The 26,626-nt window shown below is 40.5% G+C and overlaps 1 protein-coding gene across 1 annotated transcript; it reads left to right on the forward strand.

The window, feature by feature from the left end:
* Window positions 1–7,006: 7,006 nt before the first annotated feature.
* Window positions 7,007–26,109, forward strand: farsb (phenylalanyl-tRNA synthetase subunit beta). The gene is made up of 18 exons (XM_012863222.3): window positions 7,007–7,145; window positions 7,542–7,597; window positions 10,627–10,781; window positions 10,926–10,998; window positions 11,100–11,215; window positions 12,303–12,453; window positions 12,549–12,657; window positions 12,744–12,814; window positions 12,889–12,950; window positions 14,508–14,559; window positions 14,645–14,706; window positions 14,863–15,070; window positions 15,169–15,249; window positions 15,340–15,432; window positions 16,879–16,996; window positions 17,179–17,331; window positions 24,708–24,855; window positions 25,189–26,109. Exons 1-18 carry the CDS (start codon window positions 7,088–7,090, stop codon window positions 25,958–25,960), a joined length of 2,538 nt encoding a protein of 845 aa, XP_012718676.2. The 5' UTR covers window positions 7,007–7,087; the 3' UTR covers window positions 25,961–26,109.
* Window positions 26,110–26,626: the final 517 nt, after the last annotated feature.

The following is a 26,626-nucleotide window of genomic DNA, read 5'->3' on the forward strand; positions in this document are numbered from 1 at the left end:
CTCAGATCTTGCCAGATGACCGGTTCATTCAGAACCAGTCATGGCTGCACGCTGGATCATAAAACAGTTCTGCTAACCAGATGCAGTTTAAAACGCCACTTGGTCTGTTTATAAGTTTCGTTTTTATTAATTCTGCATTTTTTAACTACATGCACCGTATTTCTGTGCCTCAGCGCTTGCTCCTCTTCCCCCCCCCCCCCTTTCCCTCGGAGCAGGTGCTTTTATCATCGTTCACCATTCAAAACGTGAATCACTACGTTTAATGTCCTCACATCGGTAGCAACGTGTGCCAGTTAAAGTCAATAGGAGAGTTAGGGCTGTGTTTCATGATCTTTTGTTTTTAACAACATAGAATCAGTGGCGCTTCGGTGGGCTGCTGCCTCGCGCTTTAATTCAGGTGCGCACTTTTAAGGGTCATTTTAAAGAACTTGCAACATCAGGGGCTTCATCTCAGACCTGTCAGTACCCCTGTTCCCTTTATAGGAGCCCTTTACAGTATTTAGTTATGCATTTTCCCCACTGTTTATCCGTCGCACGCAGCACACCAACGGAGTAAAATCCACCCACCGCACCGCCGCACTGACGAGAGCAATAGAAATTTGTCTGGTCTACAATGCATTGTATTCAATGTAATACAATGCATTGTATTACATTGAAATGCCTGTCGTCATTTCAGCTTTTAACTTTTTGCTCTCTCTCTTTTTCTTCATAGTAGGTACACCTGGTCTGGCGTTCTGTTAACTGTGACATCATCCAGAGAAGACGGCTCTCCCGCTACTACCATCTAATGTAGAACAGATTACTAGATCAATGTGTGCTTCTGTGCTTTTTTGTCTGTCTTGTTGTGTCTCTGCTCTGTCTTCTGTAACCCCAGTCGGTCGGGGCAGATGGCCGTTCATACTGAGCCCGGTTCTGCCGGAGGTTTTCCTTCCCGTTAATGGGGAGTTTTTCTTCCCACTGTCGCTTCATGCTTGCTCAGTATGAGGGATTGTAGCAAAGCCATGTACAATGCAGACGACTCTCCCTGTGGCTCTACGGTTCTCCAGGAGTAAATGCTGCTTGTCGGGACTTTGATGCAATCAACTGGTTTCCTTATATAGGACATTTTTGACCAATCTGTATAATCTGACCCAATCTGTATAATATGATTGAACTTGATTTTGTAAAGTGCCTTGAGATGACATGTTTCATGATTTGGCGCTATATAAATAAAATTGAATTGAATTGAATTGGTCAGCGCGGCGACTGACTGAGAAACCTGTCGCTGTGAAAGGTGATGAGAATGTTATAAACTGTAACAGTCTAGAAGTGCATTGAGCTGAAAGGAGGGAGACATCAGCAGCTGGATCGTGCGTAAAGACGCAGCGTGAACCTCTGTGTGCTTCAGTGTTGCTGCTAAGGGTAAATTATTGACCATAATCCCACCCGCCCCCAAAATTAGCATAATCTCACTCTTAACTTTTGATCAAAGTTGAGAGGTCTGACTATTACACACCATGCCATATCACATATGACACTACTATTTTGGGAATAATTACACACAGAGAATACATTCAAACAATATTTTATTATACACATATGTGTATACATAATTTATGTAGACAAATGATTTCATCATACACCTTTTGTGAAGTCATTCCCAAGAGCCATAATAGACAAAAAAATCGAAGCATCGTACGTGTTATGATACAGCTGGCTGTGATTATACACCTGGCCAGTAGGTGGTTTCCTGTGCACATGAAGCTCCAAGAAATGAACCCTTTCTCGAACCAGTTGGCTCAAGTGGTTCAATGCCTCATGAGGCTTCATCTCACCATCACTAGACACAGGCAACTTTAACTGAAGAGTCCAGCTCGCTGAGCATATAGGAACCGGTAGGGGCAGGGCACGTCACACTGGAGGAGAAGAGACATTCTGACAGGGTTGAATTGGCTGAGGCAGGTCTATGAAGACAAGTGAACAGAGTTGACTAATTAGCACAGCAGGTGGATCTGATTAAGAGCAAGGTGTTGGCTGGAAGGAGACTGAGCTGATTGGATGATGGCTGAGAGGTGAAGGATGATCCAAGAAAAGTCCAAAATAAACCAACAAAAACCCAAATCATGACCCCATCCATCCGAACAGGTTCCCAAATCTGACCTTAGAAGAACTTAGGCCGGCTCTGGTTTTCATTGCTGAATTATTTGAGGGGAAAAATTTTGACTTCTGCAATTTTTAAAACAGGGGTAGTAATTATGAACAATATGAAATAATTTTAAAACTTACTTTAGTACTTGTTTTTGGTTCTGGCTATGTATATATTTTAACTTACTCAGAATTTTATATATTCTATAACTGTCTCCGAATTCAAAATATTTTATTTTCCTACCTTCTTTTCTAGTAATTTCAGGGGTCCGTTCTTCGTACGTTGCTTAAAACATCTGAGATCAAATGACACATACAAGATGACTTTATCCGGCTAATTGGGTTCTTTCGAACACACCTGTTGTTTATGATTAGTATGGCTGGATTGAGTTATCTGAGATAACTGCAGGGAACACCTCAAAGTCTGCTAAAACCAGGAGAGAGGGCTGGCAAAAAGCAGCAGACAAATTAATGTGTAAATACTGTCCATGTTAGATGTTTCTATCACTTTCTACAGTATGTATTTCTGCATTTTAATAATCTCATTTTTACTTTGTTCTTTTATGTCAGAGCCTCCACGGGAGCCACTAGAACATGGGGAAAAAAGTGAAGTACAAGAATATTCTACAAAATTGTAGCCTCTTTTGTACTCTATTTTAAAAAGCAACTTCTTCCTCTTTTTTAAAAGCCACTGTTAAATGATGTGTTTGTCTGTTTATAACAGCCACCAAGAAAAAGGCTGAAAAAACAGGTTCTTTTTACTTTTGTTGCATGAGGCATGTTTCACCCTTTCTTTTTCTTTCACAAAATGACACAGGGTGCCATCCGTTCCCTATATAAACGACATCTTCAACAAAAAAATAGTATTTTGACCTAAAAAAACACAAATTAAGAAGAGAAATTTAACTCCACAACTTAAAAAAGAGAAAAATTGCATTAGAGATCGAGTTGCTACAAAAGGACCTTCAGAGTAAGTTCTAATACTTCATTTGACAGTAGTATTGCTGACTTTACATAACTATCTCTTATTGCAGGCAAAGATGACTTGCTGTCTTTTCTTTATAAAGAATTGTTTAAACAAAATGACAGGAACTAAGCATTATTTCTTTCGTCTTTTATTAAACATTAAAAAATGGTGCCCCGTCCTCTGCCACTAGGTGGTCCAAGTGCACTGGCTTGGACCCTATCTCCTCCGCTTATAAAACTGAGATCTAAACCTGTTTACATGAAAACAAACAGGCTTAAATTTGCGCACATGTTGCTATGACAGCAAGTCCAGGATGAGTTTTGAAGAACCAAATGATCCAAGATCATGCCAAATCGTCAACAATCAAATCCAGCTAACTGAGTTAGCGACGTACGAAGAACGGGCCCCAGGAAGTTGTCTCTGTAGTATGATTGGTAATGATACTGTTGAACTGATATTAACTAATCTGATCTGGATTCCCAAAGATCTGATTTCTGTTTTTTGTCTCTTTCCCTGCCTGGTCTCAACACTTCTGGTGTTGGATGGTTTTGTTCCTTTCTAAATTTGCTCAATGAGTTATAGCAAACTGATAAATTCTTATGGTTAATAGTTAATAGTTTCTCCCATCTCTACCAATAAAGATGCTGTAGGTGTTGTTTTAAATGCTCCAGTAATAATTCCCAATGCCTGATATTTAATATTATTTCATTTTTCAAAAGATGTATTTGAAGCTGAATTGTATACAATACTCAAATAACCTAGAACTGATCTGATTAATCCTGTGTCCTCGGGTGATTTCCTGTCTGCTTCACAAGCTCTTCCAGCTAAACACCTCATAATGTTCTGTATCTTTTTTTACATTTATCACTAACTTTTTGAATGTGTGCTGTCCCTGTTATTCTTTCACCAAATAAGAATTTGTTTCACTCTTCCAAGTTTGTGATTACTTGAGTTCAGTATCCAAAAAGAAATTTCACCACGGTAACTCACAGTGACAATAAATAATCTTTGAATATTTCTCCCCTTTCTTGCAAAAAAGGACTATTTTGGATTCATCTAGTCAGAATTTAAATCCCCATAATCTGATAACCTTTCAATAGAAATTGTAATTTTTTACTTGGAAACTCTAATTGCTTCCCTTTTCCACAACGCCCCATCGTCAGCAACTAGTGAACGTCCCATTCCACTCGCTGTCATCAAAAAAGATATCTACCATTAGAAGACATAAAGGACTCACTGTGCTCCCTTGTGGTGTTCCATTTTGTGTGAAATATTTATTGGAGTAATTTTGTCATATTGTCACTAACTTTTGTCTTTTTAACAGAAAATGTTAAATATTCGACCAGTGATTCCGTTGTTAGTTTATTTTTTATTTTTTTTTTCAATTTTACCAGCAAACCCTCTCACCACATCATGTCGCATACTTATTCTATGTCAAAAAACACAGCCACAACACCGTCTTTGTTCATCTGAGCTTCCCTGATTTCATGCTCAAGAGACAAGACTGGATCCATTGTATTTTTTTTTTCCTTTTTTAAAACCACTCTGAAAGATATTCTTTTCTACAAAGCATGATAATCTTTTATTCATCCTTTTTTTAAGTCGATATTAGATGTTAATTCAAGTGGTCTATAGTTTTCCTGGTGTTCTTATTGGTATCACATTGGCCCCCTTCCAAGACTTTGGTTGTTTTCCTTCCTCTCAAACTCTAAAAGAATATTTTTTGATGATTCACTGAGATGTTTTACTGCTGTAAAAAAAAATAATCTTTTCCTGATGCTGATATCTCACATTTTTGAAGTACTGGGTTTGATTCATTCTTAGTATATGGTATATTTAATATATTGTTTTCCTTTCCCTCTTCTAACAATTCTCTGTTCTCTCTAATAGTATTCTCCTTGTTGTATATTTGATGACATGCCATGAACGGATATTTGCCAAAGAGGCCGAAACTCGTAAGATCTACTGCTGATTCTCTACCTGTTGTTATATTAATTCTTGTACTGTTCCTATCATTCAGACATTCAAGTTTTTATTGTCCATAACTTTTTTGATTAATAAACCATTATGATCATTATACCTATCCCATGATGTATTATGCCCATTAAGATCCCCACAACAAATGAATTTCCTTTCAAGATGCACAATCAGGTTACCCAGTGATTCTACGGATAGTCTTTTACCTGGGTTAAAAAAATGTGTAATTGTAATATTTTTATTTCTTGTCCATATTTCAATAATTATAAACCCAAAGTATAATTATAAAATTATCTAATGTAATCCTTTTGTTAATACTCTATTATTAATTCCTTAATTTAATACAGCCTCCTACCTGACCCTCATCTCGATCTCTACTTTTATTGACAGAGACATATCCTCCAATCTAGATTACATTCAAGCCATGTTTGCTGAATGCAAGGTATATCTGGTTTGTTTATGCTGTTTTTGATGAATCCTTTAAGTTCCTGATCATTTGCTATTAAACTTTCTTTATACCATGATCAGATAGCATGTTACATCCTAAACACTTCTCTGTGCTTTGTTTCTGTTTTGTTGTTTTCCTCCTCCTTAGCTGGCCAGACTGACTGAACACCGTGAACACGGCATATCACACAAGCTATGTATTGAATACACATGGCGTAATTCAGTCTGGTTGGCCCACTGATCTCTATTTATTCATAGAATAAATAGAGATCAGTGGGTTGTGTTAAGAATGTAAAAATAAATAGTTTTGGATGGATAATAAATAAAGAAATAAAGGAAATAGGATTAAATCAATGTTTAATTAGCCCGGTCGTGGATTTTTCATGTAATCCGCCTTGGATACAAAAAGAGATAAAAGTTGATTTAACATTGTTGGAAGAAGGAAGACAAACGGTAGAAGGAGAGGTGGAAAGATACATAAGAAGGGTATATGGAGAATACTTACAAATATATACAGATGCATCAAAGATGGTAAATGATAGAGTAGGGATAGCATTTATAATTCCAGATTTAAACATTATGGAAAATAAAAGATTAATGGATAGTTTGAATGTATACACAGGAGAGTTACTGGCTATTTCAATGGCGTTAAAATGGAGTGAAGAATTAAGCGAAAAGAAAGTGTTAATTTGTTCTGATTCAAGTAGTGCATTAATAAGTATTATGGAACAAGAGTCGGAAGCAAGACAAGACATTCTGATAGATATAAATAAATCAATACGTAAAATGGGAAAAAATGGATCTACTGTTAAATTTATTTGGATTCCGGCTCATACCGGAATAGTTGGAAATGAATTAGCAGATACATTTGCAAAGAGTGCGAGTAAGAGAAATGAAGTCGAACTGGAAGGTAAATATAGTAAAAATGAGATAAGGAGTATAAGTAAAATATATTACAAAAAGAAGTGGCAGGAAAAATGGGAGGGTGAAAAGAAGGCAAGGTTTTATTATAATATTCAAAAAAAAGTGGGGGAGTGTAGAAAAGAAAATAGGAATAAACAAGAGGAAGATATTATATCTAGATTAAGATTTGGACATGTAGGGTTAAATAGTACTTTGAAAATAATAAATAAACATAGTACGGGGTTATGTAATTTTTGTGGAAAGTTGGAAACAGTTATACATATTTTTATGGAATGTAATAAATATAATCTAGAAAGAGAGGAATTAGTAGAAGAGTTAAATAGGAATAAAGTTAAATTAAATATTAGAGATCTGCTACAAAAATCTTCTGGAGATGTGGTTTTTAAATCTGTGTTTAGGTTTCTTAGGAAAACAGGTCTAATAGGGAGATTATAGGGATTAGACATCTGGTTCATACTCCAGTCCAGAAGGTGGCGGTAATGCACCTGAAAGTTGTTTGCCAACCGCCATAAAACAAAAATAATAATAATAAGAAGAAGAAGATCAGTGGGTTGGTCGGCATGGATTTGAATCAGGCACTGCTGCAGACAGCTACGCTTGACTAGAAGGGTCCTTTTCTCGCTGAGCTGGTTGGGATTAGCAGCTAACATGCCGACTGTCGGAGTTAAAAGAGACTTTCTCTTTAATGCTTTGGGCAGAACATACAGTGAGTTATATCGGCTACGTTTATAATTAACCCAGAAGTTGTCCCTCTTTGTTTCTGCGTGTCATTTAAAGTCTGAAAGAGGGTAGAAATCACCGTAGCAGAGGCTGAACTTGCTGCCTGACAGTTCATTGATTGTGTGCTAACAGCTAGTTGGTGCCAACCAGGCTTTAATTCAGGTCTTTCACAGCCTGGAAAAAGATAAAACTAACTGAGGGTAGTTTCATGCTTATTTAAACAGGAGGCAGTTTCGTCTGGTGTTTGTGTTGGATTAATATAATATACGTTTAGCAATCCTCCACTTTATGTCGGTCTGGTTGCATCATCCTGTCAAAATAAGCAGCTGATGGTTGATGAGCTGACTATAAATTATTACTGACGAGTTTTCTCTTGTTTTAGCTGATGAAGAGTTTGACGAGTTGTGCTTTGAGTTTGGCCTGGAGCTGGATGAAATTGTAAGTTTTTCGTTTTTTTTTTTTTAACTTTCATTAACACAAATCAGAAATGCTTGTTCATGTTTAATACACAACCACACTAGCTTTACTGGTGTACTGGTGTTCTAATCCTTCACAGACCCATATTAATCTATACCTTACCGATGCTTTTTTTGCAAGGCATCAGAATTATAATTTTTTTGGGTCATTTCTTTTTTTTTAGTGGGATCTGAATCAACAGACTTTCTGAATGTGTGGTTGCGAAAAAGTTGATTTCAAAACAACTTATTTCACTGAAAAGGACACAAGCGATTCATTCAAAAGATAGCAAGATCATGTGTTTGGTAAAGAGAGGATCTTTCCAGCATTCTAAGATGGGATACTCTGGTGTATTTGTGTCTTTGATTTACATTGCAATCTTTAAAGAGCTGTGACCCAAATTCAAAAGTGGCTCAGTTTTTAAGTAAAAGTTTTGATATTTGCCCTGAAATGTTTACCAAATAGACTTTGATGAATATTTTAATTTGTTTCTAAAATAATTTGCCGGTAAAAGAATTCAGTGTTTCTACTTTCTTCCACTTAAGTTAGTTTTTCATTAATTTCACAGAATACAGCTCTATGTGAGCAGCCGTCTCTCTTAACCTTTTTTTTATTTATCTCTCTTTCTGTTTCTCTTTTTTATGTTTCTGTCTCTATCGAGTAAATTTATACATGGTAATATTTTGAAGGCTACATGCCTTCCTACTTGATTGAATGAAAATCTCTTTAACATTTAGATCTGCCAGAATGTTTGGGAAAACACTGGATTTGGAATAGCCAAATCCATCATAGATTTTGGAATTTATTGAGCCATATAGCAAGGATTGTCACTGCAGAATATTATATATTGTAGAGACTGATCATCAGTGATTTTGTTTGATTTGCCTTTGGGGTTAATAAGGTGTTTCTACTTGGATTGGAACTAAATGGCCTGACTAGACTCTGCCAGTCTTTAACGCTGTCTTTAACACTGAAAGATCAGACACCCCCCCCCCCCCCCCCCCATTTATCGTTTCAAAGATTCTCAGTGGATCTCAGTTACTTAAAACATGGACCATGTGGATGTTATTTATCAAAAAGAAAGCGTTCTTAGCTGAAAATCAAAAGCATTGTTGATTTATTTATTTATTTATTTTTTCCATCTTTTATCCAAAAAGGAAGACCCTTGGGATAAAGAGCCCTCTTTTTAGGGTAGACCTGGCCAAGAAGACGTATCACTACAAGTTGCAAGCGGAAAGTTTGACACTGAAATCCAAATTCTTGTCCAAAATCAAACTATTCCACTTAGTATAAAAGTCCAGCTTTAGAAAATCAGCTGCAAGTTTAGTTACAGATTGAAGAAGTGTTTTGAAGTGTCCCAGAAAGATAACAGGATTTAGCTTTAGTGTACTCTGAAGAAGATTTTTATGACCACCAAGTTCCTGAAAAATCTGGGTACTCCAAAAGTAAAGCCAACTAGAGAACCTAGAATCATAACGGATGACTGAAGGTAGGCGTAGGGCAATTAACCTATCATACATAGTTTTTTTTTTTTAATGGTAATGATAAACTGTAAGGATGTTTGCAAACCCTAATAACTGACACTAAATAGCAATATGTTTGAAACATTTGACTGCAATTCTCATGCTATTTAACGGTAAAATCCCACTGCCTTGTGTGACCAGTGTACTTTGGTTGCCTGTTTTCTAAAGGGTAAGATTTATTGCTAAAGTGGAGTTTGTTGGGCTGTGACTGTGCAGTGATGAAAATTATTCTCATCCAGTAGTGGGCGATTATGGAATAAAAAATGTATCACAATGTATTGTACTATTGTGGTAACGATAAAAGTGATAAAAGGATTTACAGCTTCTTGCAGTCTTTTTTGTTGTGGCTGTGACCATATGTCAATTATAGCCTATTAAACACAAATTTAACTATAAAACAAAATTCCAAATAAGTTTCATCAAGACTCAAGTAAAGAAGTGATTTTTATTCTCTAAACTACAGGCAGTAACTGCATTTAAATATATTTCTGAATCTATTTAGAATTTTGATGCTTTCAAGAACCCAGCAGTGGAGAAAATAGCAAAAGTAACAATCCTGACCTTACTGGTAAGTTTTGGGGTTTTCAGACATTACTAACTGGAATTTATTGATGTCAAGATAAACCCAAATTCTTACCATAAAAAATGTTTTCACAATAACGATAAAAAGATCCGATAAAGGCCCAATCCTACGATCATGTTAATCCAATAAATACCACAAAATACTGGGATCAGTTTCAGGTCCATCATTAGCTGGAAGTTTAAACGTGTGCTGAAATGCCAAAGTTCAGCCAATAAAGCTTATTAGGAAAGTTAACGGATTATAAAGTTACACAGCGACTTGTTATAAAACATAATGAACATTGATACAAAGATGTGTGGAGGGAGCAGCGTGCATATAGAGAAATAACTATATTTAACTAAATGTAGCTAAGATGGTTTTCCTCACTGATAAATAAGCCTCTATTTGTATTCTAATCATCCAGTCAAACCTTTTTATTTATTTTTACCAAATTCTCAACATGTACTCTAAAAGAAGGTCTATCATCCATCCGGATACCCAAGTACTCCTAAAACGATTATTCTCTCTTCCTTGGCTAGAAATAGCAAATCTAAAAGATTGATTCAGCTTTATTCACATTCTAAACCTCATCAAGAGGCCTTTAGCTGGGCAGGAGCACCCAAGGCAGGTCTTTTATGGACCCGCCGACTCAAGCTTTCATATCAGTAATGTTGAAGATTTTAGATCATCGCGATTGGAAACAGAATAAAGGAGTATCAGTATGAAAATCCTCAGAAGGAACCTAGAGACTGTCCATTCAGGTGTCTTATTTTCTCTTGAAAAAAGGATGGAGTTCAAAAGGACTTGCAGGCAGGAGGAAATGTAACAACTATCGAAAATAAGAGAACGCATCCCGTCACTTCAACCTGTTTATTGTTGCATATAATTAGTAAAATGTGGAACTGTCCTTGCTGTGTCTGTGCCAGACGTCAGAGAAGGAGATAATCAGCAGGGAGCAGGGCGACTCCAAGGCTTCGGGTGCCTCCGATCTTATTCTGTACAAGATCGACGTACCCGCTAACCGCTATGACCTGCTGTGTCTGGAGGGGCTCGTCCGTGGCCTGCAGGTCTTCAAGAACAAGTGAGTCTCGTCCGGCTTCATGGAACGGGGATGTTATTTCCCACAGTGATCAAAATGGATCTATTTAAATGTAAATAAACACATGAAGTTTGTTGGAGAAATCTTTCTCTTGAATCGCTTCACTTTTCATACCTTGTGTTTTAGGCTGGAGGCCCCTCGATACAGACGCGTGAGCCCGGACGGCGGGGAGCCTCAGAGGTTGATCATCACCAAAGAGGTGTGTGTGTGCAAGCGGATCTGTTCTGTAGTCTGAAGTTCCCCACATCCCCTTGCTGTTGTCTGGGAATGGAGTGTTTCGGACGCTTTGTTTCTGTGCAGACAGCAGCGGTGCGACCTCACGCCGTGGCCGCGGTGCTGAGGAACATCACTTTCACTCAGGAGCGCTACGACAGCTTCATCGAGCTGCAGGAGAAGCTGCATCAGAACATCTGCAGGTGGGTGCGGAGGAAATGTGAAGCCCGAGCCCCTCCAGGACACGCTGACCGCAGTGTTGCAGCTTTCTGTCAGTTCTGTGCTGTCCTCAGTGCTGTATATACGTCTGGTACCAGTGTGGCTCCCAGCTGATCCAGGGTTCCTGCGGATCCTTAAAAAGTCTTAAAAGGCATTGAATTCTGTAATATAAAACTAAGGCCTTAATTGGCATTAAAATGTCTTAAATCAGTCTTTCTTAGGTCTTAAAATTGTTACTAGGTGATAAAAAGGATTTTATTTTTGTAATCCTTACCAAACAGTAAAGAATTGATACAATTATATTTTTTTTAAATTTACCGAACGGATCAATGTAACCATTATTGGTTCCGTCCCGATAGCGGAACCAATAAAAACTGTTGCGGCCGGACCATAGCTGTGAAAAAGAATTGGCACTGATTTATAGTTTATTTTAGTAGGGAACAAAACAAAGTTTGTGAATTCAGTTCAGTAGTTGTTAAAAATATATCTGTAATTTGTGTGTTTTTTAGCTTTCTTCCTATATGGAATGTTTTTCAAAATCTTTAACATGTCTACTGAGCCAGAAAGTAATGTTAAAATAATCATTTGGGTAAAGTTGTTGCAACCAGGTTTATCTTGTTTATCGTGAAGTTGGTCTTAACTTTTTATTTCAAGTGGCATTAAAAAGTCTTAAGTCTTTAAATTTAACTTGCCTTATGCTGTAGGAACCCTGTGATCCACTCACAGGCTGGACAGCGCTCTGTGTAGGTGCAAGTACAGTTGTCACCTCATATGTTACTAATGCGTAATAAAGTAAATGTTCAACACAAACAGTTTAATAAACACGGCTCCACACTCTGAATTCAAGGGCTGACGTGGAGCAGCTATTTAGTCCTTTTAGAGGTAAAACATTAAATAATTTTTTCTCAGCAAGTTACTAAACTTATAAACCACTTTGTGTTGCAAACTTGTGTGTAAAGATGCCATCGTTGTTGTTATAGAATGGACCAAAGCAGAAAAACCTACTGTGGTCAAATGTGCTGTTTTTAACGTCTAAGTTATCGGTTCGTTTTTCTTCGTCGTTACTGACAGGAAGAGGAGCCTGGTGGCCATCGGCACCCACGACCTGGACACCATCTCCGGCCCGTTCACCTACACGGCCAAAGCTCCCGGAGACATCTGCTTCAGACCGCTGAACCAGACCAAAGAGTACACAGCCACTCAGCTCATGAGCCTCTACAAGGTAAACAGCTGGCTGAGCTGCTGGGACTTCAGCCCTAAGAGCGGCTCTTCATCCTAAGCAGGGCTAACGTGGTGTCGATGGTGTCGTTCACACAGACAGACAGTCACCTGAGGCATTATCTCCCTATTATTGAAGACAAGCTCGTGTATCCAGTTATCTACGACAGCAACGGCGTCGTCCTGTCCATGCCTCCTATAATCAACGGTGAGCTCTTTTTCTCTTCCCCCTGTGTCGCGTGCGCCGCCTTAAAACGTGCAGTTCAGAGAATAACGGTTTCACTTTGGCTCCAGGGGACCATTCAAAAATCAGTTTACAGACGAAGAACGTCTTCATCGAGTGCACGGCCACCGATCTCACTAAGGTACCGCTGCAGGACGACATATAAAGCCGTCGCCTGAAAAAGTGTCTCAGACCTGACCGTGTTGTTCCCTGCAGGCGAAGATCGTGTTGGACATGATGGTGACCATGTTCAGTGAGTACTGCGCACAGCCTTTCACGTAAGTCCCTGTTCTCTCAGCCTTTGATGTAACTTTGATTGCGGTTTGTAAACGGACAACTTTACGAAGAAATTCTCCATGGTCCCTGCGCTTCCCAGTGACGTCACATTATGGCAACGCCACTCAACAAACTACATAGAGCCCACGGTCTGCATTTGTAACGAATCAAGTTTATTTTGTTAATTTAGCGGTTTCTTTTTTCTCAAAAGCTTCAGGCTTAAAGATGAACGTAGAAAAATGTGAAATCTTAGCCATTCAAAATAATCAACCCACTTTAATTGATACAAATGAGGTAAAATATTTAGGTATAATGATTAACAAGGACCACACTGAAAATGACAGAACAAATATTCAAGCCATTTTACAAAAGCATCAACAAGTATTTGACAGTTGGCTAAATTTTTGGAAGAATATTGTCCCAATTTCATCTGGAATAATAAAAAACATGTGATCAGGAAAAACGACAGTAATATCAGTAGAAAAAGGAGGAATAAACGTTATTGATTTGAAAGTGATGAATGCCATGATAAAATTAAAATGGCTGCAGACTTATATTAAAAATGAAAAGAGTTTATGGTTTAGTTTCCCTCCCTTTTTTTTTTTTTTTTTTTTTTAAATTGGAGGAAGGAAATTTCTCTTAAGATGTAACTTTGATCCTGCAAAATTACCGATTAAATTGTCAGACTACCACACAAGCATTCCAAAATGATGTTAAAGTTTTCATGCCTCGATTAAGTTACTGGAAAATAACCGTAAATTAACAAAATAAAATTGATTTGTAACAAATGGAGATCGGGGGCGTAATGTAGTTTGTTTGAGTGGAGTTGCCATATGATGATGTCATCGTGAAGCGCAGGCCACCTGAGCCGACCTGGCACCTACACTGGTATGGTGTAGGTGAAGCATGATGCTGCCACCACCTTGGTTAACCACTGGGATGGCACGCTCACTGAGATGTGAAGCGTTTGTTTTCTGCCGCGCAGAATGTTCCTGCTAGATCAAAAAGATTTTTTGTTTACAACCAGAGAACACACACATCTAGGTTTGCTGAACTGTCGTGCTCAAAGGAGGGGCGCAGCGTGAACATGGTGAACTACCAACAGCTAGCGAGTTAACTTGTTTACACCAGGAGGTTTTCTTTACTGACCGTTTTATGTCACTCGCAAACATCAACGCTGAAATGTATATTTTACTCATCAGTTTTCTTTTTGTGAAACAAAAAACTGATGAGAGCCATGCGTCAGTGTTCTTCCACTGCACAGCTACTTGGTGTTAATTCACACAGAGTTCCAATATAGCGTCTTGAATTCGAATGGTTTTGTAACGTGACCAATTGTAGAAATTTTCAAGTTATCTGAATTTTCTGAGGTTTGATTAAATTGAAGTTAAATCTGTCTGAGAATTCTTTGAAGAATTCTCCAAAGTCAAACATTTGGGCGCCTTCCATTACGTTCCACGTCTGCTTCCTGTGTGTTGCTAAGCTCACACTCGCTGGCAAAGGCTGGTTAGGTTATGGTGAAATATTGATTTCTCTCCTGGATCTTGTCTGTTCTGCAGGGTGGAGCAGGCTGAAGTGGTTTACCCGGATGGAAAGACCTGCGTATACCCCGTACGGCTTCTGCTTCTTCTGAGTGATATTCGCTTTATTGGCACGGTTTCTAAATGTCCCTGTTGTTTCCTGCTCCGTGTTGCAGGAGCTGGCTTACAGGAAGGAGAAGCTGTCCGGCGAGTTCATCAACAGAAAAGTTGGCATTAGGTAACTCATTTGGATGTGATGTGTTTCAGTGTGCATTAAAACCAGAAATGTTTTCAAGGAATAGTGAGCTGTACTCACTTTGCAAACTACATCCATGTTTGCACTTGTTTTTCCTAAAGAAGGCCGCTCTGTTTCCTTTTCTCCTCCTCCTCTCAGGGAGTCGACGGACAGAATTGCTCAGCTCCTGACCCGGATGTGCCTCCTCTCCCAGCCCACCGGTGTCGGCGACGAGATCGAGGTGGAGATCCCCCCCACCCGTCCAGACGTCATCCACGCCTGTGACATCATGGAGGACGCCGCCATCGCCTACGGTTTCAACAACATCACCCGCACAACGCCACGGACCTACACTGTAGCCAACCAGGTGCCGCGCTTTGGTTCCCGTTGAACCCGTGCCTTTAAAAAAAAACTAAAATCGTTCCATCTGGTTGGACTTTGTTTCTACTTTGTATCTGTTTGCAGTTTCCTCTCAACAAGCTGACAGAGCTGCTGAGACAAGACCTGGCAGCCGCTGGATTCACCGAGGCGCTCAACTTTGCTTTGGTCAGAACCCAAAATGACATCAATCTAATCTTTGGCTGGTTGTTATTAATGTGTAATAATTTTCCTCGTTTCACTTTTTCATTTCTTTAGTGTTCTCAAGAAGACATAGCAGACAAGCTTGGAAAAAAGATCTCAGAGACTCGTGCTATTCATATTTCCAACCCCAAGACTGCAGAGTTTCAGGTGAGATGGAACATGACAGAAACACATTTTGGTTAGTGCCTGCAGCACTGAGCCCACTCATGATTCCACCCTCTAGTGGGCTTTCCACACCTTTTAGCTCCTCTGTGCTTAAATCTCACCTAACCCGCTTCAGGATAAAGGATGATGCAGATTCAATTTCAAACACAAATGCATCTATAAGGATTATCTTGCATTCTACCATCTTAGTCTCTGCTATGATGTTTTTATTGCATCATTACAAGTAGAGTCGCTTGTAGACATGGTGTTAGGTGTTCTAATACTATAAAAATAATATGGCATAAAATAAATTATTATTAGGTAGTAAAAATAAACATAAATAATGTAAGTTGTATTCTCTCAGCAGGAGCGTTTGAGGAAAATATTGGCAAAAATATGAATTATAATTCAGGAGAAATTAGAATCAGCTGAAGTTGGTATCTGCAGGTCAAAGCTTTGCAAAAACTGATCTGTGCATTTCTAAATGTTTCATTATTAATAATAATAATAATAATAATAATAATAATAATAATAATAATAATATGATTCTAAATCCTTCATGAATAATAATAATAATATAATTCTAAATGCTTCTAAATCTTAATTAATAATGATAATGATAATAATAATAATAATAATAATAATAATAATAATAATAATAATAATAATAATAATAATAATAATAATAATAACAATAAATATTATTATTATTATTATTATTATTATTATTATTATTATTATTATAAATGATTCATGAACAAAGATGATAATACGATTCTAAATGCTTCATGAATAATGACAATAATTATTATAATTATAAAAATTATAATAATAATTCTAACTGCTTCATGAACAAAGACATCTTCCCTTCAACCTTATATGCACCGACCCCTCATAGAGCAATGCACATGTCTTCACCAACATTTCTAGAAATCTTTTTTTTGTATTGGTCTTAAGTAATATTCTAATTTTCTGAGATACTGAATTTGGGCTTTTCAGTAGTTGTCAGTTATAATCATCAAAATGAAAAGAAAACACTTGAGTCAGTCTGTGTGTATTGAATGAATATAATACAAAAGTTAAAAAAATTATTGATATCACTGGGGGGAAAAAAAACAACTTTTTCATGATATTCTAATGATATGACCAGTACCTGTATAGTTCATCCAGTCTAGTTCTAGGGTTAAACCCTAGAATTGTATAGCTGACAGCACAATAACGTTATTCACTGCATGGATTTAGATGGGTTAAAAAAAGCATCCCTTTCCTTTATCTGAAGTTATTACTGATCCTACACCAGACTAAAAACCATCTTCTCATTTCAAACTTTCTGCTGGCCCGTTCAGCCTTGCCACTAGCAGTCTTTGCCCACTAGGTGGTGCCCGTTTCCCCTTTAACAAAGCGCTGAGATGTTTCCAGCTCGAACCATTTTCTTTTTTCCTCCACCAGGTGGCGCGCACCACTGTACTGCCTGGCCTGCTGAAAACTGTAGCTGCCAACAGGAAGATGCCCCTTCCCCTCAAACTGTTTGAGATATCTGATGTGGTGCTGAAGGACGAGAGCAAAGGTTGGAATCCGTATTTGCTGGAAACAGTGGAGTGATCTGTTGCTGTTGCCTGAGTAAACTCTATAGGCACATAATTGTAATTTATTTTATGTTGGACTGGAACTACCTGCTAGACACACAGAAATACTCTTGCCACATAAAAGTCCTTTTTACAAGTGTTCTTCACGTTTCCCACCACCCAGACGTCGGGGCGAGGAACAGTCGGCGCTTCTGTGCCATTTATTACAACAAAACTCCGGGCTTCGAGGTGATCCACGGCCTGCTGGACCGGACCATGCAGCTGCTGGACGTGAAGCCGGCCCGTGGAGAGGGCTACCACATCCAGGCTGCAGACGGTAAGAACGCTGGACTTGGAGAGCGCTCTACTGGTTCTGAGTACATTTAAAACAGAAAAATCCAGGCATAGGCGTTTAATATCTGAGGTATAGCGATCAAAATGTGTTTAATGAGGGATTAAAGGCAGCTTTTGTGGGGATTATGTACATCTCTCACCAGCTTTGTTTTTTTTAATGATGATTGTTGCTCTGGCTGGAACTGTTTCCATGGCAGACATAAGAGAAAACAGTTTAGTGAAGACACTTAAGAGCGCATTTCCATGTTCTAAATATGGTCTAAACTCTGGAGCATTACATAAGTTTACACAACACAAGTCAGAACAACTCATCTACTTAGATTATAAGAGGCTTCCTGTTGTCTTGTTCACTTCATTTAGTTTCTCGCATTCAAAAACAAAAAAAGTTAGCAATAAAGCGGTACTAATGTTATTTTGACCATGTGATGTCATTAGGCGGATAATCATTTAGGTACAAGAGCAGCTTTTAGGAGAAGCTCTGTGGTTAAGGAGCAGAGCTGGGCAGAGGATCAACGTTTTGTCATCCAATCATTTAATTAAAGTCAGTTTTGTTTTGAAAAAAAAAAAAACTATTTTAAATTTACACCAGTCAAACACAATTAAATAAACAACCCTGGTGACTGTAGGTTCTATGCAGGTAGGTCCTAACCGCGTCATCAACGCAGCATGCATTGCACAGGTGAAACCATGGCAACCTCCGTGGGTGAAGAATATAATAAAGGATACACAATTTTTGAAGAAATTCTGAGTTTTTACATATCACAAACAGCAATTTTCAAGTTAATAGGATAATTACAACATATTTAGTCCAACAATTTAGGTTCAGCTATTCATGGATCCCATTAAAGTGCTTAGGAATACCATGGCCTCCATCCATGAGCACCTACACCACTGCAAGGTTCTCCTGATAAATGTGTAGGAACAGGTGCGGAGTACTGTGCATGTTATGATGGTGGTGGTTTCGTAAAATAATCAAAAATCATTATTTCTTAGTATTGTATTCTGTAAGAATCAGGGGTTTTTAGCTAAAAGGATAAAATATTGCTTATCGCCGTATCAAATGGCTTCACCCATTTTACAAAAAAGGCTTCAATAATATCCGGAAACCAGATATTATTGACTTTAAATGTTTGTGCTATCATTTTACTCAACAACGTTGAAACTTGTCACCTCAGCTTCAGTGTTAATGGGGCTGGAGGCCAAACAATAAAACGTCACTCTACGATGAAACGTGTCTGAACGAGTTTTCTAAGGGCCGTCCGTCCCGATAAGGGAGGAAGTAAGAAATTCAGAACCAAAGCATTTCTTAGGACCTTTAGTCTGAAAGGCTTTATTTATTTTCTATCTGAACCACAGACCACACCTCTGCGCTTGCAGAGGGCAAATGGGGTCGATGCGTCGCCAGAACAATAATATCTGCAGAAGAATGTTAAGTTAAAAAGCAGCAGAATGAGCGGGGCTGGCGTTATCTCCCCGTCACGTCCATCCCTGTGAAACCTGCAATCAGAAAGATTCCAGCTCAGCGCTAAAAACACTTCTCAGGTTGAGCTACGTGCGTCTCGGCTTCTGCTTGCCCCGCTGAGGCTCTCATCCACATCAGTGTTGGATTTCTCCGTCTCCCCTCGCCTCGCTGCCCGGCTTGCTTCCCTCCAAGGTCGCCCGGCCGGATATTTTAGCCGTCTCCGAGCAGCTCCATTCAGACTTCAAATCAATGGGCTCGAGTATCGGTGAATGAGAAATGAGAGCAGAGTGGAGAGGGAAGGCGGGTGGGGGAGCAAAAGAGGAGCTGTGACCGGGCAACGTAAGCTTGAGGGGAGCGTGCAGATGGGCCACGGAAGGCATGTCAGCCACTTCATATGTCAGCGTGTCCTTAACCCCATTACGAGGTCGTGACCCGGTGGAACGGCTCACCGGACTCGTGCGTCCCCAGGAAACGTCCATCAGAAGGTCGAGGCCGCCCCACTCCAGGGGACTCCACGTCAGGTTAGCTTCCGACTCTAAACGTGCAAAAGTGGACGAGGCGTGGAGCCGGGGGGATCCACGCTGGAGCCAGAATCACTTAGGAGACAGATGCCCATGTTTCGCTTAACAACTGTGTCCAATGCAAAGACTCGGCCCGCTCGTCCAGGCAGAGGCTTTGATCCCGGTCAACTCCGTCATTGATTGGATCCCATCAGTCCGTTTTGTAGGATTAAAATGCTTCTTACTGAATATTGTTTGCAACATTGTTTGAAATGTATCCAGACCATAGACCATCTGTTTTTTTTTTCGAGCTCAAAGAGAGCTGAAAACTAGAGAAGCAAAAACAATTTACTGAAAGTCCCGCTGTTAAACTCACCAGAAGACAAATGTTCCTGCATGTGAGGACTCAGTCTAGCAGCTTGTTCACTAAAGTAGGCTGTGTTGCACTAAATGCAGATTAAAAGAGACAAGAGCTGTAGATATAAATAAATCGTTTTTTTATATACAAGGCATCTATATTGCATGTTGATTGGTGGAAAACCTCCAGCCTTCCTACCCTGAATAACAAATTCTGGGGAGCTTTCTGCTTATTTGTCTGACTTGAAAACTGGAAATTTTAAGCTTTGAGTAAAAATGGAGGACGTAGATAGCCCAGATACTTAGGCCAGTATTACGGCGCATTGTGTATAATTTTTGTTTGGTGGTTGTGCTATCCTTTTTAAAACGTCATGATAGTGGTGCAATCAAAATTTAAAACTCTAGAGTTTTGTTTTCAGTTGAGCGAATATGAAACAGAGACACAGTAACACAAGGAAAACTGGGATTAGCATCAGAATAACACAATCTTACTGTTTGTCATCTTCCTGGAGTTTATTTTGAAATGACTGAGTTGGTGTAGTTGCGTAAATGTGCAGCTTTCAGCTGATTATGTACACTCCACACCATTTCTGGCCCGGTTCTTTAGCACTGTTGGTCTTTTCGTGTCGCCAGGTGGTTCTAATGTTTGTCTGCATCGGTTAAACAAAAGTGGCTGTTTGCAGGAAAAAACGGGATAAATAATATTATTTATGTGGCTAAATGGTCTCCGTGCTCAGTGAGAACAGAATGAATGAAGCATGGAGGGTCAGACAATGACTGAATGTCCATGACGATGTCGTTCTGACGTGGTCCTCTGGTGCTACCTTTACAGAACCTGTCCAGAACTGGCTTCAGCACCACTCCTGGTTAAGAACTAGGACCTCTGTGGTGAAAAACACCCTAAACTTGTATTTAATGAGGTGTTACTCCCATAAAAAGTTTAACAGCCGTTGCCGCGGGGCACGTACAGCCCGACTAGTCCCAGAAAATGTGCCGACATAAGCGAGCCCAAGGGGCAGCGTTAATCCTTAAGCAGCTGCTCAGAACTGGATGAATTCCAGTTTTTGCTTTTTCTAAAATGCAAATGTTTTCCAACCTTATCTTCTTATAACTGCCTCCCTCCTCTCACCGCAGCAGCGTTTTATAATTAACCAACGCTCCCTGAACGCCTCACACACACAAAGCCCTTTCATCCAAGACAGGAAAATTAGCCCATTTTCTGGATTCAGACTCTGTGTTGCTCTTCTTTAGTTCCCCCAAGTCTACAGAAAATGAAACAAACTGTAAAACCCGGCACAGAACTTTGGGTTTTCAGATTTTTACTTTTAATTGAATGAAATGAACGGATTTGGGCAAACCTTGCTGATGTTAACTAACCCAGAGGCACAGTCTCCCTCAGTGTTGCAGAGGCTCTTGCCTTAAAACCCCGTATGAAGCATTTCATTAACAACTCGGGTCGCTTCTTCCAGAACCGGTTGGCTTTCTGGGTTCAGTTTCTTGTTGTCACTCGTTTTATAAGCTAACACTAGGATAATGTTGATCTTTTCTTAAAATCTACATATTCATCTGAGCGGTACACTGCAAAAAAGGATCTAAAAATAAGTAAAAAGTTCTTAAAATTTGTGTTTTTGTCCTAGATTTGAGCAGATATATAAGATTATCTGCCAGTATTTTGACCCCTAAAATAAGATAATTAGATATATTGCACTGGAAATAGGATGATGGAGATGATTTGTTTCTATTTTAAGTGGAAAAATCTTATTATATTGGCAGATGATCTTATTTACCTGCTAAAATCAGTGAAAAATACACAAATTTTGAGAACATTTTACTTATTTTTAGTTCTGTTTTTGCAGTGTACCAAGGGAAAGCATAGAAACATCCCGAGGCAACTTGTATTCCATGTTCTGTTTATATCTCCATTTTTATTTTCTCAGAAAATCAATGTTTTTGAATTAATCCAATATACGACCGCTGTCCCTCGTTCTCTCCAGCATGCAAAGCCGTGGCTGTTTACTCTTACCTTAAGTGGTACTGAAAAAGGATTTTTTTTTTATCTTCCTAGGAAATTCTCCTCCTTTATTTCTCCAAACAGTACCAGATAACCCAAATTCATTATCCTCGATTCAAACTAATATAAGTTTGAAGAACGAAGCGATTGTTCTTCTCACCTGTGAAAAAGGGAGACTCAGCTTTTTGTTTAACAGTCTCAAATCTGACAGCAGCGGGCAGCCAGGAAATAATCGATCTGACTTCCTTTTCTGCTCCGCTGAAAGTTGGGAGAGGAGTGGGTGGAACGTTGCCAGGCTCAAGTGGAGGATTTTCATTGACTGATCATTTAGGATATGCCCAGAGCTATTTATATAGTTGCCATGGCATCCCATTTATGGTGCGAGCCGATGACGCGTGAACCGACGCAAGCAACCCCCGCTGATCCGGTCCGGCTAATGGACACGGGGCTGAAGTGAGAGGTAGAATTTCCCCGCCACTGCGGCGTCCCCTCTCGCTCTGCTCCGGTTATTATCCCCCCTCGGTGATGAGTGAACGTCCAGGCTGTGGGCTCTGGAACCCATTAGCAAGACAGCGTGGGAAGGAGCAATGCATTATGGGAGCCTGCCATGTTGGTGCGTGTGGGAAGGGGGCGGGGGTTGCTGTAGTAACCACTGCTTCCTGTCATCTCTTGACAAGTCTGTCTGCCAGTCTGTTTGGTGGGGGGTGGGGGGGGAAAGTGAGCATTCAGATTTGGATACGACCAGAGTCCAGCAGGATTGAGGGAGCGATCAGGGAGCCTCTGAGGGTTCTGTGGTACACAGGAAGTGGCGCCTTGGGTTTTCCGTTTGTTTGGAACAGCAGCTGAAGACGCGGTTGTCGATAATGAACGTGGGCGAGCGAACGATGGTCGTCAAAAGACGGAACAAAGAGCGAACAGTTTCACCCACACCGTGTGATTTCTCTCTGAGTATCTGTGATGTGGAAGAAAAAAAGCATCTCAGGGAGACAAGTGGCAGAACTCTGATAACGGAGACCACAGATGGAGCGCTAGATGAGAAGTATTCATTTGGAGCTTCTGCTTTAAACGCTTTGTTTTTTCTCCAAGGTGGGCTGATGAACTACTAAACAAGAACTGTTTGCATGAGTTGGAAGTTTTCTTTGATCCAAAATGGGTCAGAACTGTACATTCTCCCATCCACTCCCACTAATGTTTGGGTTAACGTCCCATAGCGAGTTACAGGGCCGTCAACTAGCTTCTGCACTGATTCTGGATCTGCTCTGGATACTGTTCGTTTGGTAGGGACAGATACAATAAACATAGATCATTATATAAAAACTAATCTGATGTCTGTATCGTAGTGCCTATAGCCATGGCTAATTCGCAACCCCTGTCCCCTGAAGGGCTTCTTTTTTTTTTTTAGATGTTTTTGCGACTCTAGTGGCTCGCTTTTCAACACAGTAGGCTGACAGGAAGGGGGTGGAAGAGGGGGAGAGACCCGTAGCAAAGGACCGCGGGTCGGAGTCGAACCCGGGTCGACCGCGTCGAGGACTAAGGCCTCTGTGTGGGTCACGCTACCCGCTGCTCCACCAGCGTGTCCTTGAAGGGCTTTTAACAGTTAAAATAAATAGAAAAAAATAAATGCAATCAGAAATGTCCATAAATGCATTTAGGGCTAATAAAATCTACTCAAGATCAAATAAATGCGCCTCAGATACACTTATACATTATTTGCGGAAGACCAATTCACAGGTTGGTTCCTTTCGCAGGAAAAAAAAAAGATTTTTAGCAAAAGATGTTTTACAAACTGGAACATAAGTCTCCACATGCAGCAGCTCTTGTTGATCTGGAGCTTTCCAGTCTGTTAACACCTTTCCAAAGTGGCTTATGTGAAAGTCTAGTTAAAAGCTAAAAGAACAACTTTATATAGAAGAAATTAAGAGAACTTTTATGTTTTCTTAAAATGGAGCAGTGATGGAATCGGATGGGCTTTTAATTAAAACAGTTTAAGGCCCGATTATGAAGTCTTTCTATAGGTTCAAAGGTAGATTAGCTCGTCTGAGACTAAGGCAAGGCAAGGCAAATATTGCTATATTTATATAGCACAATTCAGTACAGAGACAATGCAAAGTGCTTTACATGATTAAAATATAGGAATAAAAGCAAGTAGGGATAGAATGTAGAAACAAAAAAGAACATTTTAAAAACAGTAAAACAGTTTAACTGGAACATTCAAAGGCAATTTAAAACAAATGTGTTTTTAATCTCGATTTAAAGGAACTCAGGCTTTCAGCACTTTTACAGTTTTCTGGAAGTTTGTTCCAGATAAGTGGAGCATAGGAACTAAATGCTGCTTCTCTGTGTTTAGTTCTGGTTCTAGGTATGCAGAGTAGGCTGGAGCCAGAAGACCTTAGTGGTCTGGAGGGTTGATACACTGATAACAAGTCTGTGATGTATTTAGGTGCTAAGCCATTCAGGGATTTATAGACTAACAGAAGTATTTTAAAGTCTATTCTCTGAGATACAGGGAGCCAGTGTAAGGACTTTAGAACTGGGGTGATGTGCTCTACTTTCTTAGTCTTAGTGAGGACGTGGGCAAGCAGCGTTCTGGATCAGCTGCAGCTGTCTGACCCACTTTTTAGGCAGACCTGTGAGAAACACTGTTGCAGTAGTGCAGGACGACAGATGTGACAGGATCACTGTATTCAAAAAGACAACGCCTGATCATTCTGAACCTTATACTATTAATCTAACTTTTAAAACTTAACTGAGAATCTAATATTACTCAAATACTTTCCTTATTCCACCTGTTCTATAAGTTCTCCATTCATCTTTATGTTTAAATCATTTGTTGTTTGAATAGTTTTTATAGAAAAACACACAGATTAGGTTTTCTTTAAGTTTAATGGTGAACAGGATTTGTTTCTCTTCAAGACTTTTGGTCAGCCAATAGCTGCAGGGCATTGACCGGACACATAAACCACAGCGTCATCAGCGTACATCTGAAAGCCGACTTCAGGCAACTCGTAAACGTCAAACCTTTCTTCCAGATTCTACCTTCTTCCCGGGTCGCTGTGCTGAGATCTTTGTCGGCAGGAAGAGCGTCGGACGCCTCGGAGTCCTCCACCCCGACGTCGTCAGCCGCTTCGAGCTGACCATGCCCTGCTCTGCCCTGGAGATGGACGTCGAGCCTTTCCTGTGATTTCTCCTTCCTAAACCTCTACCCGACGTTGCTAAGCACCAAATTGCTGAACTAATCAGACCTGCAGTGTGGTTTGTGTGATTATGGGATGTAAGAATGTAGGCTGCCTGCAGCTGGTGCATGAAACAGCTGACCCACCAGCGTGTTCAGCTTCCTAATGTTGATCCAGTGTGTTTTATATAACCAGGCCGTTTATACTAAATTAAAAATGAACAAGAGTTCTTTGTGTTTGTGAGTCTGTGTGTGTGGATCTGCGCGTGCATGCTCATGCCTTGGTCCGTGCACGGTGAATAAACTCAGTGACCTGTGTGTTGTTTTGATTCTTTCAGTGGCTTCACCGCTGAAGTCCTCCTCACACATGACGTTCCCATGCAGGAAACCTTTAAGCACCAGTTTCCAGCTCGCAGCCAATCCCGGCCAGCCCTGCCGTCTCGCCCGCCCACCACCAAAACGGTGTTTGGTGACATGAGCTCGCAGGCGGGCCTCGAAGCGCTCGACGGCTTCCTGGCCGACAGGAGCTACGTGGAGGGCTTCACGGCGTCCCAAGCTGACGCGGCGGTGTTCGACGCCATCCCCTCTCCTCCCCCGCCGGCCTTCTGCCACCTCCGGCGCTGGTGGAGCCACATCAAGTCCTTCCAGACGGAGAGAGCGCGTCTCCCGCCAGCCAAGAGTCAGTTCGTCCTCCCACCCGCTCCCCCCGCAAGCGACGCCGGCGAAGACGACGTGGACCTCTTCGGCTCCGACGACGAGGAGGAGAGCACGGAGGCGGCGAGGATCCGGGAGCAGCGCCTCGCCGACTACGCCGCCAAGAAGTCCAAGAAGCCGGCGCTGGTCGCCAAGTCCTCCATCCTGCTGGATGTCAAGCCCTGGGACGACGAGACCGACATGGCCAAGCTGGAGGAGTGCGTGCGCAGCGTGGTCATGGAGGGCCTGCTGTGGGGGCAGGCCAAGCTGGTGCCAGTGGGCTACGGCATCAGGAAGCTGCAGATCGGCTGCGTGGTGGAGGACGAGAAAGTGGGCACGGATCTGCTGGAGGAAGCCATCACTGCCTTCGAGGAATATGTTCAATCTGTGGACGTGGCAGCCTTCAATAAGATCTGAATCACAGAGCGGGATTACCTCATGTGAGTCCGTGCAGGGGCTCTCCACAGACACTCAGGGGGCGCCACTGACCAGAGACCCCTTATTCTTTGACACAAGTATAAAACCTCCGTTGTTTGAAACTTCAAATAAAAGCGTTGTGTTCGGTTTGAGCTTTCTCCTGAGTGCATCTGTTTATCCGGCCTAATGCGGCGTTTGCACTGATTCTGTCGATGCGTTAGTGGCTGTTCCAAGGGAAACTTGGAGTCGGTGAAGTGTCATATTAAAGCCGACTGTGCAGAAAGCAATCCGTCTAGTAAAGGAAGTCTGGCAGGTGTGCCGGCATTCCTTCAAACTGTACTGCTGCCCAGCCTGACACAGCGCTCAACACGCAGGCAAACACATGGCCAGTCCACTCCTGCATATGGATGAGGGGTTTAAGCATTCAGAAAGGATTCTTAAATGTTTTCATTTATTGTTTTTAATAATTGACTGTACTTTCATATTCTTTTGTCCTTTGACAGATGCAGGTCCTCATTCACATTCAGAAAAGGTCTTTGCTTAAATAAAACCACATTTAAATCTAAATCTTCAGTTATGGATAGTTTGGAGCTCAAATGCAAGTGGATAAGGAAATGTTTAAATGATTTCCCTATTAGATTTCCTCATCCTGGCCTGAGGTCTTTC

This window comes from Fundulus heteroclitus, chromosome 18 (genome assembly GCF_011125445.2).
Source record: "Fundulus heteroclitus isolate FHET01 chromosome 18, MU-UCD_Fhet_4.1, whole genome shotgun sequence".
Taxonomy (NCBI): Eukaryota; Metazoa; Chordata; class Actinopteri; order Cyprinodontiformes; family Fundulidae; genus Fundulus; species Fundulus heteroclitus.

What these genes read in the sequence shown, in the direction of transcription:
- farsb (XM_012863222.3), top strand. Translation starts at nt 7,088, where the DNA reads ATGCCGACTGTCGGAGTTAAAAGAGACTTTCTCTTTAATGCTTTGGGC. An exon ending in CGGCCACCGATCTCACTAAG is followed by an intron (nt 12,815 to 12,888) that starts GTACCGCTGCAG and finishes TGTTCCCTGCAG; the next exon opens with GCGAAGATCGTGTTGGACAT. An exon ending in AGGCGCTCAACTTTGCTTTG is followed by an intron (nt 15,250 to 15,339) that starts GTCAGAACCCAA and finishes TCATTTCTTTAG; the next exon opens with TGTTCTCAAGAAGACATAGC.